Source organism: Rutilus rutilus (assembly GCF_951802725.1).
Source record: "Rutilus rutilus genome assembly, chromosome: 6".
Taxonomy (NCBI): Eukaryota; Metazoa; Chordata; class Actinopteri; order Cypriniformes; family Leuciscidae; genus Rutilus; species Rutilus rutilus.
The window spans coordinates 28,199,405-28,226,921 of record NC_140214.1 but is presented as its reverse complement, the minus strand read 5'-3'; the positions used below and the strand labels follow the sequence as shown (position 1 = coordinate 28,226,921).

Here is a 27,517-nt window from a genome sequence, read left to right as displayed (position 1 = left end):
GGATATGAAGATCGGGCTGGACGACTCCCACAGTGAGTGATGAACCACTTAACAACAAGGCATAGTCAAGGTATTGGGCCAGGGAACAGTGGATTTTTCCCACAGGAAGCTTGGAACGAACCGGTTCGTTTAGTCCCATTTGAAAAAAGTCCTTAAGGGCCACATCATTAAAATCCACCAGGTGAGAGAGTTCACAAAAGTCCTGGACATAATCGTCCAGGGGGCGATTCCCCTGGCGTAAATACAGGAGGGCCACTGCTGGATCCATGGTCGTTGGTTTAGGCCCGTTATTCTGTTACAAGACAGACGGGGCAGACACACGGATACGGGTAAAGTGAGTTTATTTTGAACAACCAGATGAGTGAAGGGATGTGCAGGTGAAGGTAAGTTGGTGAGTAGATATCCAGATGATAAAGACTTGAATGACTCGAATGACAGGCCTGGAGAAGACTCAGGAGAATACACAGGAGACGAGGAACTGCGAGAAAGACTTGGAGAGATCACAAGGGAACAGGTAAACAGCATTGGCGTCCTGGAGGTGAGCACAGCATTAGCGTCTTGAAGCAAACAATACCGGACAATGACTGAGAGTGAGAGTGGAGCTTAAGTGCTGGAGGTAATTGCTGGACTGATGATGTGCAGGTGTGTGTGATCAGTACTCAGGGGAGAGTGAGTGCAGGTGCGCCAAAGAGGATCCTGGGGAATGTAGTGCAGAGAAGACAGACAGTGAATATGACACATATCTTTGGTCACTAATATTACTTTGGTCAAATAGTAAAAAACACGTTTTGCCCAACAATTTAAACCACTCTGAGAACAATAACAGTGCATTGAAGCATGGTGGCAGCATAATTCTGTATCATGGACTGAAAAACATGCAGTGGGAAAATTAAGCTAAGTAAAACCGATATGTGGTCTGCAAAATCACTGCACACACTAAAGTAGATTAAAATCAAATGGAACATTATAGACATGGCCTAATGGTAGTGCAAGAGCTCCAACACATTACTCTGTGCTCACATACGGGTGGTGTGAGTTTGAATCCAACTAGCAACATTTCCTTTTCTTATTTCCTGTCATTTACTGTTCCTGGAAGCCAAAATGTAGTGGGATTAGAGATCAATGTATGGATTGTATTATTATTATATTATTATTTACACTCACCTAAAGGATTATTAGGAACACCTGTTCAATTTCTCATTAATGCAATTATATAATCAACCAATCACATGGCAGTTGCTTCAATGCATTTAGGGGTGTGGTCCTGGTCAAGACAATCTCCTGAACTCCAAACTGAATGTCAGAATGGGAAAGAAAGGTGATTTAAGCAATTTTGAGAGTGGCATGGTTGTTGGTGCCAGACGGGCCGGTCTGAGTATTTCACAATCTGCTCAGTTACTGGGATTTTCACACACAACCATTTCTAGGGTTTACAAAGAATGGTGTGAAAAGGGAAAAACATCCAGTATGCGGCAGTCCTGTGGGCGAAAATGCCTTGTTGATGCTAGAGGTCAGAGGAGAATGGGCCGACTGATTCAAGCTGATAGAAGAGCAACTTTGACTGAAATAACCACTCGTTACAACCGAGGTATGCAGCAGAGCATTTGTGAAGCCACAACACGCACAACCTTGAGACGGATGGGCTACAACAGCAGAAGACCCCACCGGGTACCACTCATCTCCACTACAAATAGGAAAAAGAGGCTACAATTTGCACGAGCTCACCAAAATTGGACAGTTGAAGACTGGAAAAATGTTGCCTGGTCTGATGAGTCTCGATTTCTGTTGAGACATTCAGATGGTAGAGTCAGAATTTGGCGTAAACAGAATGAGAACATGGATCCATCATGCCTTGTTACCACTGTGCAGGCTGGTGGTGGTGGTGTAATGGTGTGGGGGATGTTTTCTTGGCACACTTTAGGCCCCTTAGTGCCAATTGGGCATCGTTTAAATGCCACGGCCTACCTGAGCATTGTTTCTGACCATGTCCATCCCTTTATGACCACCATGTACCCATCCTCTGATGGCTACTTCCAGCAGGATAATGCACCATGTCACAAAGCTCGAATCATTTCAAATTGGTTTCTTGAACATGACAGTGAGTTCACTGTACTAAAATGGCCCCCACAGTCACCAGATCTCAACCCAATAGAGCATCTTTGGGATGTGGTGGAACGGGAGCTTCGTGCCCTGGATGTGCATCCCACAAATCTCCATCAACTGCAAGATGCTATCCTATCAATATGGGCCAACATTTCTAAAGAATGCTTTCAGCACCTTGTTGAATCAATGCCACGTAGAAATTAAGGCAGTTCTGAAGGCGAAAGGGGGTCAAACACAGTATTAGTATGGTGTTCCTAATAATCCTTTAGGTGAGTGTATTTAATAAGTATTTGAAGTTGACTTTGCTTTGATGGGGTTGTGAACTGCTTTGACCTTTCTTCAGTCTCTAATCTTTTTTTGTTTTACTGACAGCTGGAGAGGGGTCTCACCATATTCTCTGTGAACTGAAATGGTCTGCAAATTAAATTATGTGATTTTTTTGTGTGATGTTTGTGTGTCAGAAAGATAAACAGCAGTGGACTCAGGACATAGCCCTGGGGGTCTCCGGTTGTAATGAGCAGGTAGGAGTCTTACTTTGTATCCTGACTGTGGTCTGTTGCTTAGTCTTAGATTCAGTTGCAGAGAGAGGTGCTTCTGCCAGGTATGCCATGGCATCCTGTGGTTTTGCTTGTAAGTAGCCTATATTTTTGGGGCCTAATGCATTATGTGCCAAGTCTCTTAAAACACTAAGTTTGTAAAACATTTTATTTCGGCAGAACACACAGATAATGTTGAATGCTCGTAAATAAATAAAAAATATGCTTATTGTATAGTCAGAAGGTGTAGTTATGGCAGATGAGCTGTTAGAGCTGATGACAACATGCTAATCAGCAAAACCTTAATTTCATGTCTAATGTAAGAATGTAGTGTCTGGAAGGCAAGTGAGGTGGTTGTTCCGCCATTAGACAGTGTGACTAATTACATGCTTTTTCACCGTAGGGTATTTTTGTTGTTTTAGTTTATTTTCAGGGTGTTGGCTTTTTTTTAGGTCTGGTTCTTTTGCAAGTAAAACGTTTAGTCTTTGCTATCCTAATTACCCATATGTCACCAGATCTGACAGTAGTAATCATAGATTATAACAGATATTGAAACTCAGCCATAGCTCCAGGTTGTGGGATATGGGTGGGTTTTCAGGGACCTGGAGGGGCCAATGTATGAGTATTGGCCCCTGAGTATTGGAGAGTATTGGAGTATTTGGTGGCTAAAGGTTCAGTAACATTAGCAACATTTTGTGTGAAAATTTGACTATGATAGTCAAGATAATGATATCAAAAGCCACATTATATGTCACTAGACATTTATGTCTTGTTACATTTGAGATTTTTAAAATAAATAATAATCTGAATCTCTATAAGAATCATGATCATCTGAATTCATTATTATTCAATTATGTGCCTTATCAGATTCATTATAATTTTAATATCTATTAAAGTTAAGTGTCACTGATACATTTGTACTTCTAGTCATAAATCACTTCATATTATTGAATGACTCAACACAACCATGCTAACAGTTACATAATTGTTATATAGCATTATTTATTCATATTTAAATATTAAACTACATGCTGTGTAGTGATGCTTTATTTATGTTGTTAGGGGTTAACAGTTTAGGATCCAAGGACCAGATGTTTGAAAGAAGACCCGGAGTCAGAATTATAAAAAATTGAAGAAAAGTTTTACTGAAGATAGTTTGCAGTTTCATCAGCAGAAGTCAGCTTCAAGACTCAGAATTATCAGCTTCTTTAAAGTTTGTCGTTTCACTAAACCCATCTGTAATGATAAAACACTCATTCCAGAGGTTAATGACAGAATATCCACAAAATCAGGAAATAATAGTATCACAAACTAACACATACAAGACATAAAGCTGGTTCTTGAAAGCCCATTCCCATTAGCTCTTTATCTATAATCTCCTTTTCTTCAGGGTGTTGTCCCCTGCCATAGTCGCAGACACTTGTCACAATGAAAAACAACCCATCCAATGAATGCGGTTTCTGGTGAGTGGTATGGAGGAACTCACATTTCTGGGTCAGACTGCCATAACTTCTCACAGCTCATCTCCCCTTAATGATATCATGATGCTGCTGGCCTCACATTCATCTGCTCCACTCTCATACCCATCTCACATAAAACACCTCCATCAGGAGATGCCCAGTGGCGGCGGTGACCCCCTGCCTAAGGTTGCCCTCGCTTGGCCAAAGAGGATCTTACCCGTCGTTGAGAAATCACCTCGTGCACACTGGTAACCGCTCCTCCCCATAACAGAATCTTTGACCGTTTTCTTCAACATAATCAGTTGTTTTCTGGAGCTTAGGGAAGGTGCGTTCAAGAGTCACCAGAGCCATTTGGACTGCCTAATAGTGTTAACACAGGGAGACAGCAGTATTTAATCACTTAAATCTTTTAAACATCTTCAAATCAGCAAAATCACAATACTGAGATTATACTCAGTGAATTTAGTTATCACAACGTCCATTCAGTGTACTGTTACATCTGTAGCCGGAGCCATCGGCCCTGTATGGTGGAGACAAAGAAGTTACTGGCCCTGAATTAAACTAGTCAAAAACGTCACTTCTATCGTTTAAGACTTCTTTAAAGTCATTCAGTTTTACTTTTACAAACATTTACAAACTTCCATTTAAATGTATGAAATCTGAACTGCCTGTAGCATGATTTCTTTTAACATCTCCATGTCTATGATTTTTAAACTGAAACACTGTGCTTTACTATAAATAGCTTATTATCACTTATGACACAGGCTCAGATAACAGCTTTTAGCTGACATTGAATGAGAGAGACTCTGAGGCATTCATGACTGGTACACTGCACTCTCATAAACTTCTAAAATCAAACTTTATCTACCATCTTTTAACTCTAGCCCAGCGTAAGGCATCTTTGCCAGAAATGACATGCGTTTTCAAATAAACATAATTTTTCAGATATTTTTGCACTCACATTTGTTGGAGTCATTAATTTTACATCAACCTGTATTTATCAATTCACTTATAAAAAATATTATTATAGATCTTTCCTTCAAAAGGATTCCCTTAAGAATTCAATCTTTTGACCTTGTTTTTATCTCTTATTCTTTAGACGAAAACTTTGATATCGTCATTTAAACACTGATCTAATTTTAAACCCACATTAATACCAGAAATTTCTGCTACTTTCACATTTTCTCACCTTCTGAGTGGGCATTTACAATTACGGGCTAAATGGCCCTGCTGACCATAATTAAAACCCTCTCTGTCATCTGGTGGGTTCATGTGTCAGCCTCAGCAACAGACATCTTTCCTATAGTTTGATCACTGTGAGCTTGCAAATAGCTCCAACTTGCTGCACACCCTTGAAGCAGTGTGTGCCAATCAGGAATGTTAACAGAGCCACTGATAAGCAGTTATCTGTATTCTTTTACAGTCCACCAGTGGCGGATTCAATCACAATAACTGAATCATAATCTTCATCATTATCATTGGCAGCTGCACAGAAAATCACTCAACATATTCTAAGGGGTTTTCACAATGTTTCTGTTTAACTTGAATCACATTTGTCCAAGGAAATGATCCCCGACCCATAATTACACTTACTTGCCTTTTGTAATCATCGGAAGCAATACGAGGCTAAAAATTGACAATTTTCAGTTTATTTCTTTGTTTGTAGCCAGTCAAGTTGTTGTTTAAATTTCCAAACAGAATCAAAACCCTGACTACCCATCTTCTTATTAATTTCACATTTCTTTGAAGTCAGAGCTTCAGAGCACAGCTGCTTACAGCGTTTGCTCTCTTCTGTCTCACTATTTGTTTCAGGACTGTTCAGGTTATTGATCAAGTTACTCAATTTGTCTGCCATATCTTAGTCACAGTTCAAACCCTCCTGAAGTTATTGCAGAAATGGAGGTGGCGATCTTTGAACAACACAGCTTGGCTTCTGCGTGATGAAACTGCAAAGTATACTCCAAAATGACAGTTACATATACTGGTCCACGCCAATTTGGGTCACAACTTTTTTATTTTCCTCTTGGGATCATTCCTGATGCATCCCTGGCAAACAACCATTTTTGTTAGTATCCCTAACTGCCTGATTCACTAAATTCGGGGGTTTCCCTATCTGAGATGGAAGAGATGGAGCAGGTTTGCGGCGCCACTGGACCTTCAATCCAGGGACATACTCTGCTGGGGTGTTGCTACACCAACAATGCCCAGCGGGGCCACCACAGAGCATGCTTCACTTGCGCTGTCTGCTGTCGTTAACCTTAAACGACGCTATCAGCGACTTCTTATACTTTTAGCTTAGTATAATTAATATTCACTCTCCTCGTCAGAGTGAAGCTCTTCCGTTCCCCTTCACAATCTCTTCCATTTAGACAGCCCTATAATATAATAAAATCTATCTACCTTGTTTGCTGATTTGCCAGGGGTGTCACCAAGTATAATTGCCCCGGCGCATCCTCCACCATTACTGTTAGGGGTTAACAGTTTAGGACCCAAGGACCAGATGTTTGAAAGAAGACCCAGAGTCAGAATTATAAAAAATTGAAGAAAAGTTTTACTGAAGATAGTTTGCAGTTTCATCAGCAGAAGTTCAGCTTCAAGACTCACACAGGAGTTTGTAGGCCGCCCCGCTTACAGTTACAAAGATCACAGCAGTTATACCATGTCCAAGGTCTAAGCTACGTCATTGCTTACAGGTTGAATGATTCTCATTGGCTAAGAAACAGATAAACATAGTAATTTTCCACACATATACTGATAAACTGAAGCATATCTCCATAGATTATGCAGCTGACACTCAGACCCTGAAGTCAGGAACGTCATGACCTTCCAGGTCGCCGATTTGGGATGCTGGGTGCCAGCATGTCCCAAACAACAAACAGTCAATCTCCAATAATGCTAGTGGTTCCTTAACCTGTAAGCAAGAAGACTAACACACACACCGACACACATCTTTTCCTAGGTTGGATTTGGCCAGGCTCTAACTATAAACAGGAGTCTCGTCTCAAAACATCAAGATAATACGTTCTTTCTCAAGGAGAGCTACATTTTAGTCTAAGTAAGGCACCAAAGAAATGGTCCCTTAAACTATTGGCTTCATTGACCCCTATGTGTTTTGACATGTTGAAGACCTTTCTCAAACACAAAACATTTCTCTATTTAATTTCTTGAAGGCGGGCTAAATGAGCAAGCACTGTTATTGCATTCAGATATCAAATACTGACATTAAAGAATACATGAAAAGAACATTTCAGTAAGCACACTTGTAACTTCTATAACAAAGTAAAATCTCCAGAGAAGTCATTCAACCCATGTGATCTTTAAAAGGAAAAATATTGATTAATACCTTGATTATAATCACTCATTACATATACTTTGAAGCAGCAGTGGATTCCAATCCACCCCCTTCAATGTACACACTTTAAAATATCTGCAGTGTTTTAAGATGTACCTTACTCACCTTGTGATTATGTGTCTCAAAAATGTCTTAAATGTACAAAAGTCAGGTTATAATGAGTTCATATAAGCAAATTGCACATGCTTCATTTCACAGGAAGCTATAGCTATAGCCAACAAAGCTTCACAGGAGGACCAGAATGGAAATTATGAGGAGGCTGTTAAATCTTATCAACATGCAGTGAAATATTTTCTGCATATAGTAAAATGTGAGTGCATAATGAATATACAATTTACAATGGTGTCTTGCCATTTTCTTGCAAATGTAACCCTTTGTTTTGCATACAGGTAAACCACAGGGTAAGGAGGGGAATCAGAAGATCATAGATAAGTGTAAGCAGTACCTCGACAGAGCAGAAGAGCTCAGAGACTATCTCGTTAACAAAGAGGTTATTATCAAATTATCACAGTCTCTTTGTGTATTGAATATGAATATGTCCAAGCAGTTCAACTTTTATTTTGTGTGACAACTTAGAAATTCGGAAAGATCATGCTGGAAGACATGATCATTTAGAAAAGTGTGCTGTTTCCTTGTTATGTACAGTCTTGAAAAACTGGATTAGAGATCACTGTATGGATTATATTATTATTATTATATTATTATTTATTTAATAAGTATTTGAAGTTGACTTTGCTTTGATGGGGTTGTGAACTGCTTTGACCTTTCTTCAGTCTATAATCTTTTTTTGTTTTACTGACAGCTGGAGAGGGGTCTCACCATATTCTCTGTGAACTGAAATGGTCTGCAAATTAAATTATGTGATTTTTTTGTGTGATGTTTGTGTGTCAGAAAGATGAACAGCAGTGGACTCAGGACATAGCCCTGGGGGTCTCCGGTAGTAATGAGCAGGTAGGAGTCTTACTTTGTATCCTGAAGTTACAAACCTGTTATGTTCGTAATCAGGCCTAATTGATTGTACGTGAGATTATAAATGGCATTTTGAACGTTAATAAGTCAGGTTAAGATCAGATGAGCTAACGATACGGTTGGGTTTGACCATTGTCTATTGTGAAGTTTAGATCTAAATTTAGTTTTGTGTTTATGAATACGCCTATTAATTTTAGACTCATAGTTCTGGTGAATTCCTAATCATTATAGTTTTTCTTGGAGGACTGATGCCACATCCATCATTTTGGTTTGAGAATGAGGGTTTGCTGAAGTGTCTATGTGCTTTCATATAACCATAAGTGAAATCCTCCATACATTCAATGTTAAGACAATAAAACTGCGTTAATTAATTAACAGCCACATTGCATTTTTCCCCTCAAACCCATTCTGAAGCAATGCTATGATATTTCCCACACAGAAAGCTATAGATCTGGCCAGTAAGGCATCTCAGGAGGATAAGGCCGAAAACTATGAAGAGGCCCTGCGTTTATATCAACATGCAGTTCAATATTTCCTACATGTTGTCAAATGTAAGTATGCAGCAGAAATTAAATATCATCCATGAAGAAGAATGATTTTAGCTTTGGAAAAACTATATTATTCCTGTCATATTATTTGTTTGTGTCCAGACTGTAATAGTTTGATTGTTACTTTATAGTTACACATTCTAATTTATCAGTATGCTTAGCAGAATAAGTCACAACAGGGAAGGGATCTTTAACTCTTTTTTTTATGTAATTTTTTTACAAAGATGAAGCACAGGGTGATAAGGCCAAACAAAGTATCCGGGCCAAATGTGGCGAATATTTAGACCGGGCTGAAAAGCTGAAAGAGTACTTGAAGAAGAAAGAGAAAGCCCCTGCGAAACCAGTGAAGGAATCCCAGTCCAGTGACAAAGGGTGGGTGTGACTGAATAAATACAAAAACATATATGCATACATTTGAAATGTGTGCTCGATTTCTGTGAATCAGCTGAATGCAAATATTAGCCAATTGTTTCTGAGCACAATAACATGTCCAGTCTGAATGCCCTACTTAAAAAAGCATCTAATCTGGCTCTGATAGACCCCAATTGACCCTTCGCAGGGAGTTTGATTGACAGGTGATCTGATCAATGCGAATCTGCCATTTTTGTCCGACAAGGCAGTCAGGAGAGTTAGTAGATTAACATTGGAGGATTTGAACTAGAAAAACGGTGTGTACTGACATCTTTCCGCAACAAACAACATTCCTTCTTATGTTCATTCATGTTTATTTGATGCTGTAAATTAACAAGAAGGTTCACGAGCAGCTTTAACTGAGGCTCTACAGCGATCTGTCAGGCACATTAAAGAGTGAGAACATGGTGTGGCGTGAGAGTGGCGTGGCTTGTCAGTCAAAGCAACAGTAACTAAAGGGGTTGGGTCTTTGCGAACTGTCAATTGTTAAGTGGTTCCTTAAGGCTGACTAATCGATTGGCCATTCAGATAACCCATATTTATTTAAAATAGTAGTTTTGCATATCCCTAACTGCTAGTGTGTGTTCACATGTCAATACATGTTAGCTACTGAGACTGTTTTGTTGCACATTTTTGTGATTAATCACACCTAACTTTAAAATTTGTAATATATTTTTTATTTTGTAATACATCATTTCACATTCAATCTCCAAATTAATGTAGAAACAACATTAATTTTTTAAAATATTTATTAGGGTTGTCAAAATTAATGCGTTAACGCATGCATTTATTTTTTTCAGTTTAATGTGTTAATATATTGCATGCAATTAATGCAGCATCCATTTTTTCCCATCATCCTTTAGCTAGTGTTATATAATGTTTATACTCTTATTCATGCAAATGCTTTTAAACCATTCAAGCACGACAAGACACAAAAGAGAACACAGTTACTGGCTCGCACGTCTGTGAATCTCACGTCTGTGTGACACACACACAGACACACACAGGAAGCCGCTTGAGACCGCGCGCTGGTTCTCTTTCATGCTTGACACAAAAAGACACAAAATTATGCCCGGTTTGTCAAGTATTCTTGTATACACAGTCTTAAATGAGTTAAAGTTTTAAATGATCATAGAGAGTTGTGAGAAAATGGATGTCAAATTCGTGTCGTGCGGCAGGTCTTAAAGCGATAGCAGTCTAATAAAACTGCTGCTGTCTATCATGTTGATCAAAGAACAAACGCGTCAGAGCCCGCCAGAATGGGCGTGGCCAAAGGCTAAAAATTGAGCCCATCGTCCGTCTGGGACTTCAGATTAAATCTCCTTCACCGAATCACCACTTCGCTGATCTCCGGATAAGAAGCCTTCTCGCCGCCATCGAAAAGCCTTCAGTGGAACAAGCCACCTGCCTTGCAGTTCTGAGGACGCCGGCATTCCTGGTTTTCCAACTGGACGCCGCCTTCAGCCGCTGTTCTGCTGTGCCATCCGGCACGCAATATATCCTTTTAATGCATTAGTGTGTTCGCCCGTTGCGTCACACTTTTTCTAAAAGAGCAAATTTGAGGCGTTGTTGCAAATGCCTCGAATCGGCGGAGACCGTCACTTCCTCTGCGCTTCCTGTCTGGGCCAATACCACGCGAAAACTGTACTCGCTAAGGGCGGCTGCCCCGAGTGTGACGAGATGGATCTCCCCACCCTGTGGGCTCGACTAGCTAATTTTGCTGATGACGACCCCGCTTCCCGCTCTCTCTCCCTTTTCTTGAGCCGCGCAAAACTGCGCTGCGCACAAAGGATGTCAGAGCGGACGGTCACGAGCAATGTTCAGCGACCGAGTCTAGCTCTCTTTACGTTCAAGAAAGCTACCCCGCCCTCGCGTCACGCAGAGCCCTCTCGAGCTCTCTGCATGACCTAGACGGACACTGAGTGAGTTTTCAAATCTGCGTCACTCACCGGCGAAAGAGGAAAGAGAGTGTTTTAGTTCCGCCGAGGCCGGACCAACTTCCATTTCTCACACATTTCTCAGTCCCCTCTTTAGTTCGGTCGGCTGGAAATGCCAATATTGCAGCAAATGAGCCTGTTAAAAAACATGCACACCTGCAAATAAACGCCAACACAAAACATGACGCTCTCTTCTGTGCTCACGATAACTGAAAGCTTATGTCATTTCCCCCTGTGGCTCAGTGGCGAAATCAAAGGCTTTCGCGCCTGAGACACGTGTTCGAATCCCGGCTCTGGTGGCAGAAAAGATTATGCTGTTCTCTTCTCTGAGCTCGCGGCCAGCTTTCTTACATACAGAAAGCGAACCGCCCCTCGCGCCCTCCCGTTCACATGGCGGGGCTCGAGTATTTATGAGCGTTTAAACATATGAGCCCACGCCGGCCCTGCCCCCGCGTGACTCACTTTTTACAGAGACAGACTTTATTCTCCTGTGCTTATTCACACCCCTTCTGTGGCTCAGTGGTGGAATCTGAGAATTTCGCGCCAGAGACCTGAGTTCGAATCTCGGCTGCGCTGAATCTTTTCACCAAAGTGAACAAGCTCGCGCCGCCCCCGCCCCCGCCCCCGCCCCCGCCCCCGCGTGACTCACTCTCTTTGGCGGTCGGGCTCAACTTTGACCCCGCCTCCCATGTAATCCCAGCAATATATGCTCCCCTGCAAACATAAGCTGTTCCACATTCCCCAGTCCCCTCTTCTCAGGTGGCTGGAAATGTCGATGTTGCAGTCAATGGGCCTGTTACAAAACACGCTCACCTGCAAACAGATGCCGGTTTTACGGCGACGCAAATAAAGCACAAAAAGAGCTTTTTTCTGTCTGTGTCATATGTAGGTTACGTGCCCACTACGAAGTACGCACCCCTACACACAAGCACTGTTCCCACAGTTTCAAACTTTTCCCCAGCTCACGCTGGAAGTTTAATAAACGTAGCGCGTGTGCCTACTGTGATATGCACCCCTACACAAGCACTGTTCACACAGTTTCAGGCTTTCCCCCAGCTCAGGCTGGAAGTTTAATAAACGTAGCGCGTGTGCCTACTGTGATGTATGCACCCCTACACACTAACACTGTTTCCACAGTCTCAAACTTTCCTCCAGCTCACGCTGGAAGTTTAATAAATGTAGCGCATGTGTCTACTGTGATGTATGCACCCCTACACACAAACACTGTTTCCACAGTCTCAAATTTTCCCCCAGCTCACACTGGGAGTTTAATAAACGTAAAAGTATGCACCTCTACACATAAAAACTGTTCCTACATCAGTTTTCCCTCTAGCTCACGCTGGAGACGTGATAACGGGTGTGCCCTCTGTAAGCGCGCGCCCCCGCTCATGAGCGCTGTTCACACGGCATTAAAAGCTCAAGACGGCCGGACGGCCGGGTCCCTATCTCACAGCGGCCCGTCTCCAGACTTTATTCAACCCCTTGCTATATGGGCCAAGGCCTGGGAGGCTATCCCCGGTATATCAGAATGGGTGTTGAACATAATAAAACGAGGCTACTCGCTACAGTTTGCTCGCAGACCCCCACGCTTTTCAGCCATGGTCGAAACGAGAATGAGAAAGGATGTTGCACATGTTCTTCGCACCGAGGTGCTCAAACTGTTGGAAAAGTGAGCTGTCGAAGCAGTCCGCCCCTCACAAAGCGAGTCAGACTTTTACAGCCGCTTCACCTCGTTCTGATGAAGGAATACGTGTCCTCCGGCCCATCCTAGATCTCAGACACCTGAACAAGCGCCCGTTCAGAATGCTGACAACCAAACAAATCCTTGTGCAAATTTGCCTGCGGGTTTGGTTTTTCTCAGTGGATCTGAAAGATACCTTTTCATATCCAAATATCACCTCATCACAGGCCGTTTCTGAGATTCGCCTTGAGGGGCAGGCTTACCAGCACACAGTACTACTGTTCGGCCTATCGCTGGCACCTCGTACATTACGAAGTGTATGGATGCGGCACTTACCCCCCCTGAGACAGCGAGGAGTGCGAGTACTAAACTACCTCGACGATTGGCTGGTTATAGCTCAATCAGAGGCACAGTTGATAACTCACAGATCCTGGCTCCGCCAGAATATTTCTTTTCTGGGTATAGTGATAGACTCTATACAAATGAAGGCGCGCCTCTCATCAGAGTGCGTGCTCTCCATTCGACGCCTAGCGGCATCTTTAGAGTGGGCGCCCGCGCTCCCCTCAAAAGATCTCAGAGGATGTTGGGTCTCATGGCCTCAGCATCAGCAGTACTCCAGATCGGACTACTGCACATGCGTCCTCTCCAGCACTGGCTAAAACCCTGTGTCCCAGCTCACGCATGGCGATCTGGCCACTTACTAATCAGAGCGAGTCACGGCTGCATCAAAGCCCTGGCTCCCTGGAAAGCTATCAACTGGTACCAGTCTGGCGTGAGTGGTTTCGAGGAGAAAAGTGATCTCGACAGATGCCTCCAACCTAGGTTGACCGTCTCTGGCCTTTGGTCAAGCCCAGAGAAGTGCCTACACATAAACTGTCTAGAGATGAGAGCGGTTGCTCTATCACTGAAAGCCTTTCTCCAATATTTGAAAGGCTACCACGTCCTGGTCCGAACGGACAACATGGCAGTGGTGTCTTACGTAAATCACTAGGGCAGCCTCAGGTCGAACAACCTGCACGCCATGGCCAGGAGTCTCATTCCATGGACTCAGCACAACCTGCGCTCGCTGAAAGCAGCGCATGTGCCAGGCATTCTGAACCAGGGTGCGGATATGCTGTCCAGAGACAACGTTCCCCCAGGGGAATGGTCTCTCCACCCTCTAACTGTTCAGCTAATATGGAGCATCTTCGGCGAGGCAGAGGTTGACCTCTTCACCTCAGAAGACAAGGCTCATTGCCGAATATTTTTCTCAAAGAACAGGGACGAGCTTGCCCACGAATGGCCGAGCCGCCCTATATATGCATTTCCTCCGGTCACGATGCTACCACAGGTCATTGAACGGATCAGGGAAAGCAAGTGTGCAGTGCTACTAATAGCCCCTCTCTGGAAGACCCAGTTATGGTTCTCCCAGTTGACACAACTGTTGAAAACAGCCCCATGGCCAATTCCGCTGAGGAGAGATCTCCTCACGCAGGCGAACGGGAAAATCTGGCATCCCCATCCCGATTTGTGGGGCCTTCATGTATGGCCCCTCAACGGGTACCCGGGTGTCTCCCGGATAGGGTGCTGAAAACCATCAATGAAGCAAGAGCGCCCTCAACTAGGCGCCTCTACGCTCAGATATGGAGGGGTTCTCTGGCTGGTGCGCTACACTGAGCTGGACCCCTACTCTTGCGAGGTACCAAGTATACTCGCCTTTTTACAAGAGCTCATGGACTCGGGTCACACCCCCTCCTGATCAAAGTATATGTGGCAGCCATAAGAGCATTCCACACTCTTGTGGCCGGACAATCACTGGGAAGAATCACCTTATCGTCCGCTTCCTTAAAGAGGCAAGAAGGCTGAATCCTCCACGACCTCCCTCTGTGCCAATCTGGGACCTCTCCATGGTCCTAGAAGCATTGAAGGGTGCCCCGTTTGAACCGCTTCAGTCTGCAGACCTGAAGCACCTCTCGCTCAAAACCGCTCTTTTACTGGCGCTCGCTTCAGTTAAAAGAGTGGGCGATTTACACGCGCTGTCATCAAGCGCGTCCTGCCTTGAGTTTGGGCCTAACGACTCCAGAGCCGTCCTTAAGCCAAGACATGGTTATATTCCTAAAGTGCTCTCAACTCCATTCAGAGCACAGGTTATTTCCATAGCAGCTCTTTCCTCACCAAAGGATGAAAGAGATGCGAGTTTACTCTGTCCCGTCAGGGCTCTCAGAGTTTTATCAAGAGCGTTCTGCCTCATTCAGACAGTCAGAACAGCTTTTTGTGTGCTTTGGCGGCCGCACCAAGGGGCTCGCCGTCTCAAAGCAGAAATTAACGCGCTGGATAGTTGATGCTATAACGCTGGCTTATTAATCTAAGAGCCTTCATTGCCTCTTAGGTATCAGAGCTCATTCCACGAGAGACATGGCCTCGTCTTGGGCTTGGTCAAGTGGAATACCCATTGAAGATATCTGTGCGGCGGCCGGCTGGGCCTCACCGTCCACATTTATCAAGTTTTATAACCTACAAGTCCCTGCTTGCATTCAAGGGTACTTTCAATAAAAAGCCTGATAAATATCCGGTCCTGTTTTTAACACGAACTACGGTTCCCATATATATACATATTATATATGTCATTATTAGGGTTTGGCCCTCATTAGGCCCACTCCTTGTTTTTCTTATGACGCCCGTCACTGACCGGCTTATTGGGTTCATACTTTACTCTTTACGGCCTCGGGCATCTTGCCTCGGGCTAATATTAGAGCGAAGTTAAGCACGCACGGCATTTTGAAGGGGGTTCCCATAGCGTAAGCTACTTACGCAATAGGAGAGGCCTCTCGAAAGGGAACGAGTATTGCGTAACTCGTCGTGCTTGTGCTTTGAACAAGGGATCGCTTTGGTCGATTTTAACCTGAAGTCCTAGAAGGACGATGGGCTCAATTTTTAGCCTTTGGCCACACCCATTCTGGCGGGCTCTGACACGCCAGGGCGCGAAGTGCCCTGATTGGTCTACACGTCTGAGCTGCCCCTTCATAGGTTCGTGTAGTTACCGCAGCACAGCCAATGACCGCTCTCGCCGTTCATCTGTGTATGCTGTGCAGCTGCACTGCATTTTAAAATTTGGCTTCAATATTCTTGAGAAAAGGAGTTTTCCCATAGCGTAAGCTACTTACGCAATAGGAGAGACCTCTCGAAAGGGAACTTGCTGCGTTGGCTTCTTTTGGAACTATTTTCATTGCCGGAGAGGAAATATACGCACTAACTGACCAATTTCTTTTAAAGTAATATTTTTTGCTTCTATAAGACAGGACAGAAGGAGGAGAGACAGGAAACACTGAGAAAGGAAGAGGACCGTGAGCCAAGACTCGAACTCAGTTCAGTCTCGAGACACAGCGGCATCTATAGCAACTACAGCACTGACTACTTTCATTACCAATTTCTTGTGAAAAACGTCTTAAGTTACTTAATATACATTTTTTTACATTTAAGCAGATTATAGTTGATGACGTCACAAAGTGAGTTTACATACACAATGAAACACTGATAAAATTAAAAAATCTGCTTCTTCAAGAAATTCAGCAATGCAAGAAAATGTTTTATATAAGATTTGAAATTATACTGTTTTGTAATCTAGTTTTTCAAATAATTTGGTGCCAGAAAGATTTTTTGTTGTTGTTGAAAGAAATGAATAGCCTACATTTATTCAACAAGGATGCATTAAATTGATCAAAGTCAGTACAGGAATAATGTTAGGAAAATAGTTCTATGTTTAATCAATTCTGTTCTTTTGAACGTTCTATTTATCAAAGAATCCTGAAAAAAGGTTTCCACAATAAATATTAAGCAGCACAACTGTTTTCAACCATAATAATAATACATTTTTCTTGAGCAGCAAATCATCATAGTTTGATTTCTGAGGGATCATGTGACACCGAAGACTGGAGTAATGATGCTGAAAATTCAGGAATAAATTACATTTTAAAACGGAAAAAAGTTCTTTTAAATTGTAATCATATTTTATCTTACTGTTAATCTTATTTAATCTGTTTAATCTTACTGTTTTTACTGCATTTTTTATCAAACTATAATGCAGACTTGGTGAACATAAGATACTTCTTTCAAAAACACAAAAAAATGTAACCCCAAATCTTTGAACGATATAGTGTACATGATTTTTAATGCCGTCAGGTTATAAGGCATAGTTAGTGTAAGCAATTTAGCGTGTAAATGCATTCACTAATGTTATTGCTGCTTTATGTTTTTTTTACATAAAACTTTATAGATTGAATACTTTGACAGCGCAACTGATACAGTATTTGGATAAAAAAACTTGAACAGAATCCCTTGTATTTTCTAGAGAGTCTGTGGCAGGCCACGAGGGTTGAATTTTACAGAATATGAGACAGAATTGGAGGCAGAAGTAGTTAATATGGGGGACATTGTGTCACTTTTGATTTATGGTTTTATGGCATATGTTTATGACAGGATAGGTCCAAATATGGCGCCAAATATGATGCCCCTATGGTATGTGAAATTTGACCCATGTGTGGTTCTGGGGGTTTATGGGTGTGTGTTTTATGACTGCAATCTGCTTGGTGTGACAAGGAAGTGAATGTTTTTTCAGGGATGTTTTTATTATTGGTGGATAATGTCCACAGATTGGTGAAATTATGAACATGAAGAAATCTGTCATGGATTTGTTTTTCAGATGACGATGCAGCGTCCATAATGTCTGTTTTTCCGATGGTGTTTGCACTCTAATCTAATACACAACAAAATACTGACTTACATAGATAAATAAAACATAAAATAGTGAATAATAGTTCATATTATTTGAAATGTTAAATGATCAAGTATAAGCATTTTAATCTAATACATCAGTGATATAGGGTCATCATGTGGACGCCACAATATACTGACTTATACGCAGATAAACAAAACATATAAAATAAAATAAATAAGATGTTAAATGATCAAGTATAAGTATTTTAATCCAATACATCAGTAATATAGAGTCATCATGTGGACACCACAATATACTGACTTGCATAGATAAATAAAACATAAAATAGTGAATAATACCTCATATCGTTTGAAATAAGACTTTTAAAGTTTTAAAGTTTTATTTTAAAGTTAGTTTTAAACGTGTTGAAGTAAACCTACCATCGGTGAAATTAGGAGGTCTTTTTGTCTCTGATTAAAATCATAGATCCTTGAATTTCTGAGCAGAAGAGATGGTTGCTCTCCATTTGCTAAATTGAAAATGAAGATTGTTTCCATCATGGCAGGGGCACAGGCCCTCCCCTTCCTCTCTGGGTAGTTGCAATGTATTAGCAGTTTGTTTCAGAAAACATCAAGCAATTAAAAGATAGGCCGGTCACCTGGTGTTTCACAATCAAAGACTCCACAGACTCCTATCATAAAATCTCCTATCTGAAGCATTCCTGTCAGGAAGGGAGACCCCAAAATGTCCCCATTTTGACACTTAACAGGGACCAGGCTGTAAGATCAATATAATTAGATGTTTATACCTGTGTCTTCAGGAAAAAAGTCATGGGATCAAAACAAAAGAGTCAGGAAGTTACATTTTATAGCCTACTCTTATCCAGTGATTGTTATGATAAGTTAAATCGTCCTTCCTTCATGGGGGAGCTGTCCCCCATCCTGTTGTTCTTGGGGAACGCGCGAAAGAAAGATGAAACCCAAAACGACACCTCAATTCTGACCTTTTGAAGATCAGATTTATTTTTATAACATTTAAACTTAGAACACAGTATTAGAACACCCTTTGACTTTATGAATACACAAAAATTACAGCTTTATGATTTTTTATATTTTGTGCATTTATTTAAAGACTGCATGTAGGCCTACCATTTTGACGCTTGTTACCTAACTTCTTTGGCAATATTAAAGGTTTTTATGAAATATTATTTCTATTTTTCAGCACATGTAGTCAGAGTTACAGAAAATAATAATAGTGCAACAAATAAGGAGATTATGTTTTATTTATTTTAATCAGGTTTGTTAAAAGTATGCTTGAATGATGTTAGTTCATCTCTGCGCTACCATGTGTTTGCTATAACAATGAAAATATTTGAAAAACCTGTTAAAATCAAGTAATGATGCAATCCTTTAAATCTTAACTTTGAGTGCATCAGAATTAAATGGATGTAAAATTATTATCATTTCACACGTGACATTTTATTTAACGTGACAGAAAAAGACAGTGACACCAATGACACACATAAGACCAAAGATCATTATTCTTCAACCATAATTAAGTAGATGACTAAATTGACTAAATTGTTACATTTGGCATACAATCTAAATGAATAGCTTCGAATAAAGTTGGGAGTCACCGGTGTCACTGGGGTTCTTCCATAAGAAAAGTGACACTAGTGACAATTTTCATGAAAAATTCATTTTACAAAATGGATACTACAAGGTATCATACCACATCTTGTCAATCATGGTATACTAACTAATGAAGTTGTTTATTCCATAATTATTCTTTTTATTTTATTTATTATTGTTATTTTTACAACTCCCTAACAATAAAGTAGGTCATACCAGTGAGTTCAACTAAAGCTTCATATGAAATAATGAGATAAATTAGAACATTTTGATAACTGAAAAGAGGCCAATTTCAAATTTATTTCAAAATATTAGATTTTTGTTTAACGGTAACGCCAGTGACACAACTCCAGGGGACCACTACTTTCAAAAATTAATAATCAAATAGTGCCACATAGAAGGCTCAAGACGACGTAATTGTTCAAATAACATATTGTTTTATTTTTTTAAATGTGAAGAAATTGTAACCCTAAAGTGTTTTTCAAGTGTGATATTTCTGTAAAGGCTATAGGGACAGAAAATGGACATTTCCATAGAATGACCCAGAAATGATTTTGCATAAATTTAACCCGAGGTAGGCTATTATTTTACTTAACAGCATCTGTTCAAAACTTTACAATTTTAAAGCAAAAACTGTGCTTAATCGTTTTAGATCTTATTTATTCAAAGATATTCAACCATGTATTTTGTCCACCGACACACACCAGCATGATGTATTCATGTTACCGTAACTCTTTAACCGTTTGCAATATCAAAACATTTCAAATTTCCGCATTTCGGCAATATGCGGCTTGTTACGGTAATTTCAGGCGTTCCGTCAGCAAATGACAGCAGCTTTCTGGCAGAGCGGGTCGTGAGGATTTGAACAGAGATAGAGAGATACGGAGCTCAACACGATTGGGTGTTTTGGACCACAGAAAATAATAAAAGAGAAAACGAACAAAAACATGGCGAATCAAGCGGTAGACATCAGAAGAGGCGATTGGGATGATTTTTGACGAAACTTGGGAGACAGATGGCCGAATACTCTTTCACGTATCTTAGCATGTGGGGGCGTGAGCATGTAACGCAGGCGTGTCCAAACTCAGTCCTGGAGGGCCACTGTCCTGCAGAGTTTAGCTCCAACCCCAATTAAACACACCTGAACCAGATAATCAAGGGCTATTGGGGTTGGAGCTAAACTCTGCAGGACAGTGGCCCTCCAGGAGCAGGATTGGACATCCCTGATGTAACGTTATAGCACACGACTATTTGATGTGAAACTTACATTTGGAAGACGTATTTTTAAGAGTGTTTGCTCATCTGCAATACGTCTATTCGGACGTTTCCTGTCAGATGTCAAATAGACGTTTAGAAGATGTCAGTTTAACATACATTCTAAATCATTACATCTTAAAGACATCTTCTAAACGTCTATTTGACATCTGCAGGAAACGTCCTATAGACGTATTGCAGATGAGCAAACAAAACTTTGGCTCCAAAACTTACATACCAAAAACAACAGAAATGTGGTACAACAAGGTTTATTGGTTTAACACAAGTAGGAAGTGTTAAATGACTTCAGGAGTGGGAAAAGCATATGTTCCCCATGCATGAAAAAGTATCCTAAATGAAAACCGTGCAACCCAGTGTCACAAAAAAGACTTGTAGGCTATATATGCATTATAATCAGATATTCCACTTTAAAGTGTTAGTGTCTTTTGTTCGTGATTTTTTTTTCGAAATAAAAATCAGCAACTTTATTCACGTTTCTTTTATTTTTGTCTATTTAAATTCTATTTACAAACTCACCACACACACTAATGGCCAATAACTGTAATTTATTGAAAGCCATCTTTTTTCTGGAAAAGATGACACCTTACACTTGAAGAGCACACATTGTTTTAGAATTTTACAGTCAAAAATCAGCACACATTTTCAGAGACGAGATGTGCCTCTGTAGTCCATGACGCAGCATAAGTAAAGACAATTACGTCTGATACAATGTTTTTAAGAAAAGCAGTGTTTTAAAATACAACTAAACCATGATAACAGATGATTTTTTCTTTTGACAAACCTACATTTCAAATCATTTCCCTCATGGTGTTTAACATCCAGGAGCTGAAGAAGTAGTTCTTAAACAAACAACAATACAAACACCCCAGATCCACCCATTGGTTGGAGTAAACATTTACAATATGTAAATAGATTCTGGAATTAATAAAAAAAATACAAATACAAAAATTAATACAAATAGTTGAAGTCGTCATAAACAAAACACACCCAGATCCTCCCTTAGTTGTGGTAAACATTTACAATATGTAAATAGATTCTGTCAGATTTGTTAGAGTGCCTGTACCACATTCACATTTGAGGAATAATGTGATTTATATAATTTTTCCCCACTAGCGGATGACACCGTTACATCTTGTTTCTTTGCACAGTTTTTAGAAGAAGACTACGCTTTGAGCACTGTCAAACATGTTCATATAGGATTTAATGAACAAATACAGCATAAGAAAATTACAAAAAATAAAAAATTTAAACTGCGATATTCTTTTAGGTCTGTCTACGAAGCGGTCACAAGACACATAATAGGCCCAACATGAAAAGCGAGTCTTGATGTTTTTCTGATACACATACGACTGTTGCATTTAAAACAAACCTATCAATTAAGTTACGCATTACGAGTCAAGGTGTCGCAGACACACAATTTGTCATGTTTGTCTTCACAATTTGTGCTTCTTTAAGGAAAAAAAATAGTTTTTGTTCCTCATCAGCAGACTACCAAATGATACCTGCTTCCTATGTAATGTTAGTGAACTCGAGGTCTTCTCGTCTTCTATTTGTATACGACAGTGATTATATATATATCTGATTATATACGACAGTATTCACATGAATTTGCTTGATTTAATAACCTCGAATGCTGTGTATTATATCCATATCTGTGTTACACAACATATTTTCAACAGTAGACAAGCTGTTTGAGTTGAGTTTAAGCATTGGTAAGTGTCAACATGTATTGAAAAGACCATTGTGTTACAGCAAAACGACTATTTATAGAATGATATTGTAATGTATTGAGTTTTTGCCTCTGTTTTTGTTACTCGACATTATCTCAGTGTTTCTGGCTATATGTTTATTTGTTTTTGTTTAACCGTGATCCAATTTTCACACCTCAAAGAATTAGACGTAACGTGTGTTTTTTCTCCAGAATTTAGACTACTGTTTAAAAGTCGACGTGCAGGGTTATATACAATCGGTACATTGTGTTGTAATTTCACTATAGATACAATTTAATAAACGCTTCAGGGACTGAACTTTAACATTTTAATCTTTGGTAAAAGTTAACTAAGTCTGCACAAAAAGAAATTCCATCTTTTCTAAGTGCATGTTATGGATATATTGCGAACAATTCAGGCATATGTTTTGACCGTCTAATGTTTAATCAAAATTCTGTTGGAAAATCAAAAATATATGGTGGATTTACTTAACTTTTTATATCAACAGGCTCTACGTAACTTGGTTATGTGGCATTTAATTAACATTGTTTATTTCAGTAGACTTGAGTTTATTACATAAGTTTAATTCAATGCCATTTAGTAGAATCAGGTTAACATTCTTAATTTTGTCCAAAACTATTAAGTTCAATTATGCTCAAATTAATATCAAACAAAAATTAAAACAAATAATCCAATTATTTAATTGATTCTTTTATTTAGTGAATGCGTTCAGCAATTTTACAACTTTTACAAATGTTATCTAATAAGAAAACCTTTTACAAAATCTTTACTCCATGCATAAAGACTCTTAATGTTTGGCATTTGCTAGAAGACGGTTATGTTACATCCAGTGCATGTCTGAAGTAGTTGTTTTTATTATTATTAAATCCACTTTAATTGTTCTTAGCACGTCCTCACCCCAAGCACAAGGTCTACACCTCACCAATGGTAATCTCCAAAAACACTAACATGTCAGAAACCCTTTTAAATATAAGCATAAAAGAACATTAAACATTAAAAAGTCACCAATTTTTTATCATGATGAAAAAACACATAAAAAATATACACCCCTATCCAATCCTGTGCAAAGCATGATGGGAAGGGGAAATCCTGTTCCTAGTTTTCTATATTGCTATTTTAACACAACTAAACTCATTTATGTAATCTCAACTCAAATGGATTAAATAAAACGGTTGAAAAGAATCATGTTGAACTAACTCCATTTACTTAAGCAAATTGAGCAAGCATCAAATGTTATTTTTGGTCTACTTAAATAAAACATGTTCTTTCAACATGAAAATATTGAGTTAAGCCAATCGCAACTGTTTCAAGTCAGTTTAACGCAATGCATTGTGTCTGAATGAGACAGCTAATACAACGGTGTTAAATGAACATTTGTTTTTAAATAAACTGAACAGTATAGTAAAATTGAGTGAATTCTCTCTGATGACATAGGATCTCTGAAATATTTTAACCCTAAATTATTATTATTATATATATATTTTTTAAACGAAACGCAATATGTGGCGGCCGGTGTTGATTCTGTGGCGCACCGCCACAAATTAGTCTATGTGTGGGAAACACTGCTTGATATAACTGCTTCAAATAATATGAACTAATATTCACTATTTTATGTTTTATCTATGTAAGTCAGTGTTTTGTTGTGTATTAGATTAAAATACTTATACTTGATAATTTAACATCTTGTTTCATATAACCTCTATTGTTTATTTATGGACGTGACTGTGTAATCTGAAAACAATTCACTCTAACACATTTCTTCGACATAGAATAATTCCACGATCGGCTATTTATACACTCCTGAGAGACTATCAGACAGACATTTGTATTCTTAACTCATATAATGTGGTGTTTAAAAGGTTAAAACTTACTTTAAGAAATAGTTATACTTAAATTTCATCTTATTCAATATATCTGTTATTTTACATGTTTTAAATTTGTCAATGCTATTTCCTAATTTCATTCACCCTGTTTTATTCTCTCCCACAGACATTATGGACGCTGCATCATCATCTGAAAAACCAATCCATGACAGATTTCTTCATGTTCATAATTTCACCAATCTGTGGACATTATCCACCAATAATAAAAGCATCCCTGAAAAAACATTCACTTCCTTGTCACACCAAGCAGATTGCAGTCATAAAACACACACCCATAACCCCCCGGAACCAAACATGGGTCAAATTTCACATACCATAGGGGCATCATAAAAACCCCATATTTGGACATATCCTGTCATAAACATATGCCATAAAACCATAAATCAAAAGTGACACAATGTCCCCCATATTAACTACTGACAGAAACAACACTACGTAATGTGACCTTACTTATTGAGAGCTGACGATGGTCTTTTTGACACACCACCTCACGGAACATTTCTCTGAAGCGTGAAGACATGAGGTTATAGAGGATGGGATTGACCACTGAACTCAAGTAGAAGAAGACACCAGAGAGAAGATGCACATACTCAAAGACATGGTGGTTCTCTGCAGTCCAGTCATTAATGTAGCTCCACATGACACGATCAATGTGAAAAGGAGCCCAGCAGATTCCAAACACAATCACCAATGCACCTGTGAGATATTAAAACAGAGAAAGCATTAAGTATTATAAATTATTATTATATTTAAATTATATTACATTGCATTACATTATATTATAATGTGGCTCTCAAACTTTAGTGGATCATGTTAGTTAATGCAATGAACTTTACCTGCCCGGAAAAAAAGTTACATTCTTAACAAAATTTATTTAATTCCATAATGTGAGATTTACTTAAAGCAGATTTTGAAGTAAATTTCACAAAACATAAGTAACTTTAACTTGACCAGTTAAAGTTTGAGTAATTTCATTTTCTACTTATTTGAAGTTTACTTTGCAAAATTCTGTTCCAGTACATTTTACTCAAACAATATAACAGTGCATTAAGCATGCGTTTACAGTGTATGTTTACTTAGAACATCCAAAATATACAGTAGATATTGTAGAGTATAGACAACATATGGTACCCACCCGAACACAGAGACCTCAATAATTGGTACACAATACACAATAACGGTAACTTGCGTTGGATAATTTTTGAGTATGAATGTGTCATTTTGAGTAGCAACTGAAAAAACAGCTGGAAAACTGTGAAAAATGCAACATTATTAATTATTAATGCCCCAGTGCATGATGGGAACACCAGTATCAGAAAGTTGAGTAGGTTTTACAAATTTAATTTAATTTTATAAAAATATTTATGCTTTAGTACTCAATTGAAGCTTGTAGAAATTAGTGTAGAATTGACTTTGTTTTTAAAATTCTTGCCTGAACTTTTTTTTTCTGTAGTATTTACTTCACCACAGAATAATTGTTTATCAGTGTGTGTGAACTTGAGGAGAATTGACTTCATACATCCACTAAAAATCACCAAAACACCAGTTAATACGGAAAGTGACATTAGTTCTGAGAAAATGTCATTGTTTGCACACTATTGTCATCTATAAAGATATTTCATTCGCACATTTGAAGTGTCCAGATATACTTAGAATGTGTTTAAATCTATAAAACAAACTGTTACTCTTGGCACGCGTCTGTGCTACTGACAGTATTTATGTTCGTGACTAGATCTGGAGTATTTTGTTTGTATCTCAGTATCAAAGTATATGTTGACATTTTTTGAGGATGGCCACACAGAGTAAGTGCTGACCAGCCATTACAATAAGCCAGATGTAGACTGACGCTATTCCTAAATCAGATCCCCTTTGTATTTACAATAACATGACAAGAGGCTGATAAAGCACAGATGAGTATTTTCTGTTTATCAGGACAAATTATTCTCAACAAAGGCCCATGAGGTTTCCTCAACTGTAAAACCCTGCGCACAGGACAAGAATGTGCCATGACTAAAAGAGCAGGATTTGACTATTTCTTTCTTTAAAAAAAATAATATTTAGAAAGGAATACTTGAGTTTTTCAGTTTGAATAATGAACTCTGGAACTTTCTTATTAACAATCTTTCACTGCCAACACTGATGAATTTTGTGATTTGTAAACCCTGGGTTAACATTCATTTTTCATACAATATCAATAACATCAGCGTTGGGGAAAGTTACTTTCAAAAGTAATGTGTTACAATATTGTGTTTCTTCCTAAAAAAAATTTAACTAATTTTGCTCCTTTTTATGGAAAGCAATGTTACGTTCCTTTTGCATTACCTTTTCTCACGCAGAAGTTCAACACTCTTACTTCAGCAATAAAAACAAATCAAAAATTAAACAAATGTGATGTTTAACTAAAGTCATTTTTGTCTGTATGGTTGCGTTGATTCACTGAAGGTCAACAGCAAAAACATTCGGGTAATCAAGTGAGATTAAATACATAAAGTAGCCTATAAATCTGTGTTATTTATGTTACAGATTTGTGTAATATTCTGACATTGACATTGAACTCAATAACCATGTTTACTCACAACACCTCTGCATCTTACTTGTGATTTCTCTCAGAAGAGCTGTCAGTCAATAAATGGGAAAACAAAGTTGCGTTACTTATTTGAAAAATATATTTTGTTGTAAAATTAATTTGTTTAAAATTAACGGGTTACTTTAGTTACTTGGGGGAAAAAAGTAATCTGATTAACTCACATTACTTGTAATGAGTTACCCCAACACTGAATAACACTGACTGGACAAGAATGTGTGATAAACCTGCTAAATAAATTTACTGTGAATATTTTAAAGGAAAATATGTGCTATGTAAATAGGTCAAAAGCAACTGCGTTAAAATACTTTTTGATTTATTTACGTCAAACCTTGCATGATGCGTCTTGACACGCTGTATTATCTAACCCAAATTCAAGTGTATAGATGTTCCTCAACCCAGGGTTAAAAGTGGCTTCAAAATTGACCCTTGTAACCTTCATAATACATATTCCTGGTCTTATTGTGATTATTTCATATTCAACTGCAAAGTATTCCAAAGAAAATAAATGTTTGTCTGTCTAATATTTAACCAAAATGTAATACTTGCTCAGCCTCTGAAACGTTTTTTTTTTTGGATGATGTCACCAAGGACACTTTAATGTTAACCAAAAGGTGCTTCATGTGATAATATATAAATTAACTGAATTTATTCAAAGTCAAGAAAATGAAAGCTTTAGCGTAAGTTCTGCCAGGAAGACTCAATCAGTGCGTCATGTATTACC

The 27,517-nt window shown here is 39.1% G+C and overlaps 1 protein-coding gene across 1 annotated transcript; it reads left to right on the top strand.

The window, feature by feature from the left end:
* Positions 1-431: 431 nt before the first annotated feature.
* Positions 432-9,504, top strand: LOC311292393 (uncharacterized protein; the record flags this gene model as incomplete). Its single annotated transcript, XM_084412057.1, has 10 exons — positions 432-514; positions 657-669; positions 2,565-2,624; positions 4,250-4,347; positions 4,402-4,424; positions 7,624-7,761; positions 7,841-7,941; positions 8,343-8,402; positions 8,860-8,971; positions 9,193-9,504. The coding sequence occupies 10 exons, from the start codon at positions 432-434 to the stop codon at positions 9,348-9,350; spliced, it is 846 nt and encodes a 281-aa protein (XP_084268183.1). The 3' UTR covers positions 9,351-9,504.
* Positions 9,505-27,517: the final 18,013 nt, after the last annotated feature.